The sequence below is a fragment of the Taeniopygia guttata genome, chromosome 1A (assembly GCF_048771995.1).
Source record: "Taeniopygia guttata chromosome 1A, bTaeGut7.mat, whole genome shotgun sequence".
NCBI lineage: Eukaryota > Metazoa > Chordata > Aves > Passeriformes > Estrildidae > Taeniopygia > Taeniopygia guttata.
In genome coordinates, this window is record NC_133025.1 from 52989763 (window position 1) to 53002013 (window position 12251).

General features: G+C 35.0%; 1 protein-coding gene across 1 annotated transcript in view; it reads left to right on the forward strand.

Annotated features, from left to right (window-relative positions):
- SLC41A2 (solute carrier family 41 member 2) overlaps positions 1 to 12251 on the forward strand; it is a 43416-nt gene that overhangs the window by 11665 nt on the left and 19500 nt on the right. Inside the window, exons 4-8 of the mRNA XM_030263169.4 lie at positions 997 to 1068; positions 1836 to 1980; positions 3821 to 3967; positions 8342 to 8489; positions 8879 to 8958. Coding sequence (XP_030119029.4) covers positions 997 to 1068; positions 1836 to 1980; positions 3821 to 3967; positions 8342 to 8489; positions 8879 to 8958 — 592 coding nt within the window. The remainder of the gene's footprint in view (positions 1 to 996; positions 1069 to 1835; positions 1981 to 3820; positions 3968 to 8341; positions 8490 to 8878; positions 8959 to 12251) is intronic.

Sequence of the window (12251 nt, forward strand, 5' to 3'; positions counted from 1 at the left end):
TTAAGAGGATGCAATGGAGATTCTTATCAGCATTTCCTGAATCAACTGCTGTACCATTTAGGCTTACTGGATGTATTTGCAAACCTTCATTGTAGTTTGAACATTATAAAATATTTATAGTGTGATTGAGATAAAGTGCCTCATTATATTTCTGTTTTTAAATTAGCATTTCTTTTAATACTTTATTCATTTCAAGTCACTACTATCACAAAATGGAAAAGAAATTGAATTGAAATCTACTGAAAAGGAATTACCGAAAGATGAAAAATATATGCATGAAGTCTTTCTATTTTTTGAGAATTATGTTATCTTATAAATTAGTACTGTATAGGAAAAGCCACTAAAATTTATGCTCAACTTGTAAAAAAATGTTCTGTTATCTCAAAAATGAAGTTATTTTAAACACAGTCGTACTGCAGTGGTTTGTACTGTTCATCAGATCTTGTCCTCTAACTCAAAAAAAAGCAAAAGTAGGAAATACATTATATAAGGGTGGGTGTGTACTTTTAAATTTCTTGGAAGAATTTATTTGCTGTCTTTCAGCTACTACCTTAATACTGGACTTACGTCATTTATGGCATCAGAAATCTATACCTGTACTGCATAAATGAAAAATCAGAATGCTAAACATATTAGATTCTAGCATTTCTTATTTTCACAATTTAAGCACCACAGAAACAAGCTCAGTCTAAAGGGATCTTCCAGCCACTGATTTAATCACTGGTGGTGCTTGGACATTCCAGGAATGTAAGGTGACCTTTATATCTTGCAGAGCAAGCTAATGTTAAACAACTTACTATGTAAAACTGCATCAAATTTAGCTGCTTTTGGAAGGATACTGTAAGTATGATTTAATATCAAAAGCAATGTTTGACTTTTTAAAGATAAATCTTTTAAATTAAAGTGTTTCATTCTATTAGCTGAAGTATTCCTGGGTATTTTCAAGTAATACCATTTTAACCCCATATGTGTGAATTTCTCTTCTGATTTTGATAGGTAAATATTGGAAAAATGGATTCTCCCATTGAGAAATGGAACCTAATAATTGGCAATTTGGCCTTAAAACAGGTAAATATAATGAGTTTATTGAAACAGTGGTAAGTATAGAGAGAAACAGTGTTAATGGGAAAGTAGTTCCACTACACTGGCTCTTCTCCAAAACAGTATGAGCTTATATTTATTAGAAGGAGAAGTAAAGAATTATTTCTTTATATAAGATATGGTGACTGTACCAAGGGTATTTCCTTCATAAATTTTCCTGAGAACGGATCTGAGGGTGATTAGAGAAAAATTTCAGTTTTAGCAAAACCCTTTATATTTGACCTTTCAAATGTTTCTAGTACCATATTTGCACTGGATTCAGCATTTAAAGGAAGTGTGGGATAGAGCTCTTGCTTAATAAACAATACTTCAGGTAGCTGGTTCATTTGAGAAAAGGAGTGAATGCTCTCCAGAGCATTTATTGAGAGCTATTTCTTATTCAGAAGTATAATATAACATTCCTAAAACACAGGTGAAATATTTATGGTGTGACTTCCCTACTTTTAAGTGGTTTAGAAGCTTCTTTAGGCATTGGCTTCTTGTAAATCCTGAGCTCCTCTCCCTGATTTCGCTTTTGCTGTTCTGGAGTCTGTTAGATGCTGGTAAAGCCTCTTCTGCTGGCCTGAGATTTTTCTTCTTAGTCATCCAAGGTTGCCATCCTCTCTACAAAATAGATAAGCATGCTCCTGCTGTACCTGGCATGTTAATGTAGACAGGCGAAAAGGCTAGCAGAAAATGATTCTGTGGTCCTCCTAAGTCCATCAATTATTTTATGAATTCACTTTCTTTTCCAGGTTCAGGCAACCGTAGTTGGTTTTCTGGCAGCAGTGGCAGCAGTAATATTGGGCTGGATTCCAGAGGGCAAATACCGCTTTGATCATTCAGTCCTCTTGTGTTCTAGCAGTGTAGCAACTGCCTTCATAGCTTCTCTTTTGCAAGGTAAAGGGGGTGCATGTGTTACTTGGTGCAGTTATTTGTTTTTCTGTGGGTGCAGAATGTGTCTTATGTTGCTATTCCTTTACAATTTCAATCTGGTAAGATACAACACATCTGAAAACCAGCTGAGGATAAGATGTCCTTTTGCAATTTCCATATAGGTGGACATATATTGCATTCCTCTCCTGTCATAGTCTTTGCAAAGCTTTTGATTTGCATGACCTCCTGAGCACGTCTAAACAAAAAAGGATGGTATTGAGACTTCACCCACAGAACTTCTCCCCCTGCCTTCCATATTCATTAATGTACAAAATATATTCTTAGTACTAAGCAGGTAAAACTTGTTTATAATGACACTCAAGTGGTCCTGGATGTTAGCTTAACTGAATTCAAAGTTCCAGGTTGCCCATGCTGCTTGTGTGTATAACTTTGTGCTTTGCTTTGTGGCTGAAGTGAACAATTTGGCTCATTATTTGAAGGGTTTGGACCAAGTTCAGGTCCACAAACAGTGCCAGTGTCTGTCTGGAGCAATATGGCATGATGAATTTAATTCTCTACCTAATTGTCAGGAAACATTTAACCATAAAAGATTGTACTTAATGGATGTGAAGGGGAGGAGGAAAGTACCTCATCTTGTGACATGTTCTTAATGAAAATATATGATCAGTAGTCTTAAGAATAGTAAGTCAAGTAAAATGGGTACCTTCCTTGTTTTACTGCATTGCTATGCTTACTTATGTGAAAATTGTTGAAGTTTTGCATGGAATTAAGAGCACACATGTTTTGTAGTGACTAGAAGGCCACTGAGTTTGATCATGTGCAGAATTAAGGGCAGCAAGAGAATTGTGGAACATGAGTGCATTTTCTACATTTCTTATGTATGACTTGGACATGAAGAGAAACTTTGTGGTGATGGGCCAGCACAGGAAATTACTTTCTAAACTTCGTCCTCCTACATGTGAAATAGGTGCTTTTGAAATACAGTGATCCTACAGGATCATTCCAGTTCATTCTTTAGAGAATGTCCTGGTTTATATAACTCCTTTGGCTACAATTCCTTATAACTCCTTAAACTCTTCAGTTTCTCTGAAAGGGAGCTCCTAATGTAGCATACCATACATAATATTACATAAAGGATAACATATACAGTTGAAGTTCTTACATATAATATCTGATGAGAGGGAAGTTACTTCAGGTTGTGCCAAATACTGTATGTAACAATGTGAACTTTATTTTTAGTAGCCACTTGCATTTTGCAGGGAGATTCTTCTTCTAAAGTTAGTATTGATGCTTATAGGAAACAATACAAATTAACGCCTCTAATTAATTTTTTCAAGTGTGTAGCAATACTTTTTATATGTTGTCTTGGGTTTAATTTATTATGTAGCTTCTTGGTTTTTGGTGCTAACTCCATGATAATCTTGTGCAATATCAGAGTCAAAGTATTTAATCTTACATAGTTTCCAGCCTAGGTTGATTAAAATTTCAGTCAGGTGAAGTTACCAGGATTGGAAAAGAATACACCTCATTTTTTTCTTCAGGAAATAGCTTCTTACAATTTCAATAGTGCTAATTCTAGTCCCAAACAAAGTAGTTTGTTATACAGATGGTCCTTCGGTCTCTTTTGTGCATGCTTACTGTGTTTTCTTAAAATATATTTGTCCATTTTTTTAAATGGCTAAGACATAAAACCACAGTCGTCAATCAAGTGTGAGGACAAATAATCCAGGGGAAAAAAAGCACTGACTTCTTATTTATTAAGTTTGAAATTGTCATGATCTTGGAATTTTCTGTGAAATTGCAACAGTGGATACAGTTACTGTACTGTCTTTGTGGAATTTAGGAGTGATAATGGTTGGAGTTATTGTTGGATCTAAGAAGACTGGTATTAATCCTGACAACGTTGCCACTCCTATAGCAGCAAGTTTTGGAGATCTCATCACCCTTGCCATATTAGCATGGATAAGTCAGGGTCTGTACACTTGCCTTGGTAAGTTGCTTATAAATGTTGGAACCTTTTTTGGGTTAGGAGGGTGGGGAGTAGGCTGAGAGGGAGACATTCAGCAAACCTTTTAGTCTGACTTACTTTTTTGTCAACATTTATACCATTAAATGGTAAATCTTAGAGTGCCATGATTTTTCTCCTTTTTTAAAATCAATTATAGAAGTCACTAACCTTGAACTTTAGCACAATCTAACAGTATTTGAAGGACTTTGGCAATATCACAGGCAACCTACATATGAAATACAAACCGTAATAATGAAGAAACATTTTCTCACAATGGGAAAAGATTGTAAAGAGCCTTATACAAAATGAAATAATTGCTGCCACTAGCTCATTCCATAGAAACTATTACAAGTTTATTGTGTTTTAAAAGACATAATTGTAGGCAATTATAGTATAATATACCACAGATAAAATATTGTGTTGTCCATAACTTACCAGAGATGCTGATATTATCACATATCTTTACAGCTCATTGTTCAAACTTTTCATATGGAAGTATTACAACATCAGCCAGAAAAAATATCTAATAAGACTCAAGCTACTGTGGTGTGACTTGCAGTTGTTTTTTCAGTGTTTGGTTTTTCATGTTTAGAAAGCATTTTCATGATGCCAACTTAAATGTATCAGTGTGAAAGAAGTATTTTTTAATATTTTCTATATTTTTGTTAAAACTTAAATAGTATTTTTATTTCATAACTATATTTAAATCCTTCATATTATATTCTAATAACTGTATTTCTCAAATACTTCTTTTAAATGCTTCTTTTAAAGAAGTTTGTAAATTTACAGTGAAAATTGATGATATTTTTCAGCATCTCTTCTTTCTTTTCTTCTGATGAGAAAAACTCATATAAAATGCTCTTCCTGTTAATCTATCAATCTAAACAAAAAACACTCAATCCCCCAAAAAAGATGGATAAAGAAACTTGGATTTTTTTCTTCCTTTGACACATTTCCAGAAATTTATGGTTTTAGATACAGGTGTTCTGATGTATCTCAAAGGAATAAAAAAAGAAGTGGGTACAGATCCTTTGTTGCTTTTATAGCTGTCATGACCACTCACGTTTTGCTCTCCCACTGCAGCTGGAAAGCAGATCCCACATGTGTAGGGGTAAGAATCAGTATGCTTCCAAGAGTCACTCCCAATTTTCTGTCCATAATGTCTTCTGGAAATACTTCTCTTTAAGTGAAGTATGTAATTATCTAGCTACCACTAACACGACTCATTCTGCTCTCTGTATTTTTTTTCAATGTGTTTGTGTTTCTTTGGTTTTGGAAACAAGAGAGTCTTTCTAAAGAAAGAACATGAAATGAAGCCCTTGGAAATAGATGGTCTCCAAGATGTATGTGTTTGAACTATGGAGTAATAACAAGGAATAAAAGTATGGAGCACCTTCAGCTCAGGGGAGGTAGATCAAGCTGTTAATGGCACGCAAAAAGCATTCAGAGAATGATTAGGCAACAGGTTAAAAATAGTTAAAGAAACTTTTTTACACAATAGATGAGTGGCATGTGAAACTTACTGCTGTGATCTATTAAGAGGACTAGAGTGATTTTAGAAAACTTTGGATAAAGCAGTCAGAGAGGAACCCTTTGAGGAGCACTGACCAGACAGATGCAGAGACTTGAAAGATGGAATCCCTGATGCAAACCACAGCAGAAGCTGGCAGGGCATGCTGAAAGAAGCATCACTCTAAACCTGTCATTTTCCTTTTCTTCTCTCCATAATTGAACTGTTGACCGTAGTCTGACAAAGGATACTGGACTAGATGAGAACTGTGTCTCATCCAGCACAGATACTCTTATGTTCTTTCTACTTTTTGTTGCTTTCCTGCTTTCTCAATGCTAAAATAAGAAGCCCAATGGGAATGTTAAAAAGAAATCTGCAGTTTATAGGGTAGTAATGAAACTGGTGGGATTCACTTCTGAACTGGGTTCAGAATTAACTATTTATTTTTCCCTGTGATTTATTAGCCTAACTAATGAAATGGTATGAAACAAAATAAGTTTCTGGCCGCTCTGCAAGGGATGAGTTGTTTTCTGACAACAAGACTGGAAAGATGGAAATTATTTGTGTACAAGCTTTATGTTTGTCTGTAATAGAGGTGTACAGCCTTTATGGCATACCCTGAAGAGACAGGGGAGAGGACTGTAGCATTTTTACTCAGGCCAGGGCCAAATGACACCCCTTGTTTGGCCACCATCATGTATATAATTGCTTAAAGATTCATCCGAGTGTTTTAAAAATAGTGTCAAAGTTATCAAACACAGGGATTTAAATAGTAAAGGCTTAACAGTTCCTAACAACTCCCTAAAAAGAGCTGATTGTGAATCTTTTTTAAATAGCTGGTGGAAAGCACTAGAGGGCTCCCCAGGACTGGCACTGGACCTGGCACATTCCCTCCAGCAGAGCACAAGAAGTGCTCTGGAATAGGAACAGTCAGTCAATTAAATGTGGAGGTCTGTGTTGCCTATTATTTGTCAGTAATGATTTGGAAATTTCTTTTAAGCTTTCAATTTTTCTCACAGAATATACATTTAGCTCCAGTGTATGTTTGATCCGGGCTGAGAAGACAAATTTTGTGATTCACATTATTATTTTCAGGTTGTTAGCAGTTGTTTTGAAGCAGTACATTTCCAGTTTACCTCTAATTTCTACTAAAGGCTGCATTATTTGAGCATGATGCGTTTTCCCATGTAAACTGCCTGTTATAAATCTAACAAAAATGGAGTGAAATGAGCCCTAAAAGAGAACTCATTTGTCTTCCCATTTTTCAGCTATTGTAAAATGCATTTGCTTTTTCTGTGAATTAAATATGAAGAGGAAGGTGTCTGTCCTTCCTTTAAAGATGCATCTCAAGGTTAATATTTTTAGATTTTTGTAGTAAGATTTTCTACCAGTAGAGTCTTCCATAGATTTAATTTAAAAAAAGAAAAGTCCCTCACTATTTCCAAGAGGTAGACTGGAGCTGATTATTCTCACTGGTCCACCTCTTAAGTTACAAAAAGAGGTGAAAGGAGGAAAAAGTGACCCCACAAAGAAGAGGGGGATAATACACTGTGGAATAATTAGATAAGGACAGGAAAAAATTACTTCTCTCCTAGGCTTTGTCTTGTTCTCACTCTACTGGCTTTCTAATTTTAGTTTGCCCAGGGAAACATAACTTACTATGTTATGTAAGTTACCTTACAACCTCTGGCTGTTCTGCAGGGGTTGTTACTCAGTGCAGAAGGGCAGTGACTTCTAAAAATTTTACAGCAACTCTTTCAGTAGATCTACTAAGGTAACATCAAAGTAGTAATTGCTTGGATTTGCAGCCATTGTAATAAGCCATAACACATGGGTGAGGATATTTTTTATATACCAGCTACTCCTCCTTGGTAGTGTTTGTGTGATCTATATGAATGATTTCAACCTGTTAATTTAAAATATATTTTGCTGCAAGACTTGTCTAAATTTTGAAGGTTTCAAGAAAATGTGTTTTAGCATTAGGTACATGACCACACTTCTCATAAAACAAATATATAAAAATGGAAATTTTGCACAGTTTATGCATATATATTTGCCACTAGGATAGATTTTCCATTATTTACCTCACTGTTGAATTAGGAAGTCTTGGATCACTGTAGTAGCTTCTGTGAGGATGGAATGATAAAAAATCAGAAAAAAAGCAGTGATCTTTCTGTGGAAGCAGCTGTTCACTTTACAGTCTCACCTCTATGATGGTACTCACCAGTGTTTGCAGTTGTATTCCTATGAAATAGGATGGAATTGTCATGGGTAGGTTAAGGCAGCAGAATTTCCTGTTAATTTTCAGATTCAGACTGGCTATGACACAACTGAGCTACTGATATAAATGTCTCAATTTTACACATTGTGCTTGAATCTTTTTAGATATGCTATTTCTGGAAAAATTACCATTATTACCTGCTTTGGGAAGAAGGGAGTGTACATATGCTAAGAATTTGGATATAAACAAAATGCATTTTCATTATGTTCAGTTTATTTTAAAAATTTTTCTTCAGTTACAACATAATGTTTTATATTCTACATTGTTACTGCATCTTTTTATCATAAAGCATCATACAAAAATCCTCTCCATAATTCCTTCTTTGTACTGATGGTTCTGTCCTTGAGAAGATGAGAGACAGTGATCACAGATGGCAGATATTAACCATATTGCTTAGTGCAGTAGTTGAAACTTCAGGTGTAATGGTAATGAAGACCATTAAAATTCCTCAATTATATGGCATAATTTATTTTAGAATTCTAAATTAAGAAAAACATGCAGGAATATTTGGGGAGTAAAAGAGGTTTATTTTGGTTTTTTTTTTTTGTCTTTGTTATTATTTCAGAGACGTATTACTATGTATCTCCTTTGGTTGGTGCCTTTTTTTTGGCTCTGACTCCGATGGGGATTGTCATAGCTGCCAAACACCCAGCTACCAGAACTGTCCTCCTCTCAGGATGGGAGCCTGTTATAACTGCCATGATTATAAGCAGGTAGGTCTGCTTGTCTTGCTGCATGGAAGCATCTTGATACTCCTCCTCTATCTCTGTGTATCTGTATCTCTTACTTGATTGTACTTGAGAGACACAATTAAGGAGCCTCTAGAATATAGGCTTTAGAATTTTACCACCAATTATTTAATCCAATGAAAGTTACAAATCTTAAAAGTAGAGGAATTGGCTAATACTCTGTGGTCTTTGTTATACAAGAAGCCAATTTTAGTAAGTGAATTGCTATAGTAATGTTAGTCTGTAGTTCAGAATGAGGGAATGGCTCAGGGGAAGGATGAGATGAAAGTCCTGCCTTGAAGATGATCTAACACTGCTATAAAATTTTTTAAATACTTGCTTGCCTTATTCTAAATATTGTACTTTGTTTTCAGTATTGGTGGCCTTATTCTGGACACAACAGTATCTGATCCTAACTTGGTTGGAATTGTTGTTTATACCCCGGTAATTAATGGTAAGATTCTGACAGGGTTAATTGCTACTATATATCAATTGATGTACCTTAAGAACTGTCTATTACAGTAAATTTCTCTTGTGCTAATTAATATCTGGAATATTAATTTCAAGTTTTGATTTTGATGTCAACAGCTGTTTATTTGAACACCTGAGAAGTGCTTCCTGTTTGCCCTTACAACCACTGAAACATGATAGAGAATGTGAGAAGTAGAAACCTCAAGTATGCATTAAGAAACTGAAAGTGTAAATACTGAAGGAGTATATTCAAATATTAAATTATCAAATATTATATTGAAGCAGTAATGCCTTGGAAAATGTAGGTAAATTTTGATTTCAAAGGGATTTTTTTCCTGAACATCCAAGGACAAATTTTCAAACAATAATTTACTGTAGACCTGTAATGTATATAGATATAAGAACTAAGAAGCATACTACAGGCAAGGAAATACATTTCTCAAGAAAAATGTGTGTTGTTTTTGATGATTGGTATGCACTTTTCAGATGTGTAAAGAATGGATTTGTTTTGTCCTTAAGTTAAGTGTTCTACCTCCTAATGATAAGAACAAGGCAAATTTCAGAAGAATAGATGACAGCTTATTAGGCTGGTGCAGTTTGAAAATGCTTTTTTTTCCTAGTACAGTACCAAATGGTTGATACCTATATAGTTTGCAACAACTATAATCACCAGATCTGTTCCCACTGTATTGCTGTCTAGCTGTTCTTTCTCCTTTTTGTATTTTTCAATTTGATTTCTTACACTAACTTGCACTTTTATGTATTGTTATTAAAACCATTTATTTCTCTAGTTACCAAGATGATTCTGTTTTAACTTAAGTCGGCCCTTGCAAGTTTCCTATCAATATGTTCTATTCTGTTTTCTAAGCTATAAATTAAATGAATTATGGCCACTTCTTTTCCACCTATGATAATAAGATGTTAATATGGTCACTGGGTTTTAGTTTTGAACGACGTTGCCTTGATATAATTAATGTTACAGACATTGTTAATGGAAATGTAACACTGGACAGTACCTGAACATTTTATAAGCTTTACTGTGGTTGAGAGTTAGTAGATCTATTGCTACAAATATTACACAAGCTGTTCAGTTAGAGGCTTTGACAGAAGCATGTTCTTGGCAAATTCATGTTAACCCTTGTTTTACAGCTTTCATGTCTTCTGGATGCTTATAAATTGTCTTTCTAATAATTTGCTCTAATTCTTATGCAGGAATATAAATTTCACTGATATATAGATTCTTTGCATCATCCTTTTTGATCTGCTTTAAAGATATATTTTCTGTTTTATCCAGTACAGCCCTCAGGTATTCTCTAACCTCCAAAATAATCAGTTTGCAAAATGACCACTAATACTTCACGGATTGTTCATTTAGCTCTCTAGATACAGTAAATTTAACTTAAAAGTATTTATTTACCTGTGATCAGGTATCACCATTTTTATAAAGGCAGTAGACAAAGGAACTGAGTATTTCAATCTTCAGCAGAGCATGTTGCTTGCTCTTCTTTCTCATTAAGGCCCTCTATTTCCTTTCTTCTTACTTTTAATGTGAAACATTTATATGTTGCAACTTGAGTTCCTTGCTAACTGTAAATTAAATTTTACACTACATTTGTTATGTTTCCTTGCCTGTTCCTTGCCTTTCTATTAATTCAAAATTGGAACTACTTCCATGTAACTTTTGTGTGTTTCCATTTTGATTTCCAGATACTTAAAAGGCAAGGCAGACACGTTGGTCTTCAGTTTTTTTCTGTTTTATATGTGTAACTTTTCTTATAGTATTCCTTTTTTTTGTTAACCCCCTGGATTTGCTTCCTAAGAGAAGAGGATTGTTCTTTTTTCTTTTTAGGCAGGTGTACCCAAACCAGTATTAAGGCAATGTCCATACATTCTTTTGAAATGCCTTTATGGGAAAAGAACTAGCCACAAGCTACGGAGCCCTGGAGGTTTAGCTGACAGGTCAGAAGGTCTTTGAAGAATTAGGCAGGTGTAAGAAAGGGAAAGCTGAGGTTGCTGGAACAAGCAGGGAGGAAGAGTCTTTCCAGGAGGCTGGGATAGCAAGAGGCATGCTTGACTCAGAATTCTAAAGGTAGAGGCATTTCTGTTGGAAAATACAGAGAAAATATGTTCTGTGTAGAGGATGCAGGGTTTTATGGTACACCTCCTGGAAAAGGAAACTGTAGGAGGGTAGATTTTTGGGTTGCTATTAGATTAGCCTCTCCTGGGTTTCATAATTCTACTGACACCTTTTGATTTTGCTGGTCAGTACAGTGTAGTAAACTGGGGATAAGGAAGTTCTTCAATTAAAAAAACACATCTGTTGACACTCATTTACTGACATGAAAGGTGTGTTAGCTCACTTAACAGATGGCTTTTAAAATATTACAGTTGCAGAATGTTTTCTCTAATTTTCTTAGCCTTGGAATTCTCATTGTAAGCCTGACTAAGCGAAAGAAACTGAGGGTTTTCTCTTTCTATTTTATTTTACTTTAAAATTTGCTGCTATGGTACAGAAAACCTGGGGGAAAAAACAACAGGGAAAGCTGAAAGAAATAGTCTTTTCAATTGGGAATTTGTCCAGCCAAAATTTGAGGACATTCTAAATTTGTCCAGAATTTCAAGCTGTCAATGTTTTTTCAGGGTCATCTGCTGTATCTTGAACACCTGGACAATATTGACTGCAAAATGGTCAGGTGTTAGTCAGGCTTCCTGTGCACCATTGAGGAGGTTTCATTCAAGTCCTGCCTAGATGGTTTGCTTATTTTTAGATGTGGGACAAGTGACTTTAATCATGTCTTACACTGTGGAGCCATAAATATTTTAGAATTTTGAAGAAATACTGGTCTGGAATATGAGCAACCTCAAAGTTTCCCACCCCTATTAACAATAACTGCAAATATTTACCCAAAACATTAAAATAGTTTTTAAGCAGAAAGGCATTTGTAGTCAGCTTTACAGCTGGTGGCCAGACATATTTTACAACTGTTTTTTCCATTTTCCTACTGGTAAACACATGTTAAATTCTACGGTTGGCTGGATTAAATTGCATCTCTGTTTTTGAAAATAAATAGATAACTTTGTTGTTTCAGGCAACTTGCAGACTACTTGAGATTTAGATGTCTCTTTGATGTACTGAAGTTCTGAATAAAATAACTAAGCCCAAGTGTGGCTATGCTTTGGTCTAGAGTTGATTTTGAGTTGTATTTTCTCATGAATTAAAATTTGGAAATCCTCTTACACCATCACAGCATGTTGAATTTGGCTCAGGATTTGCAA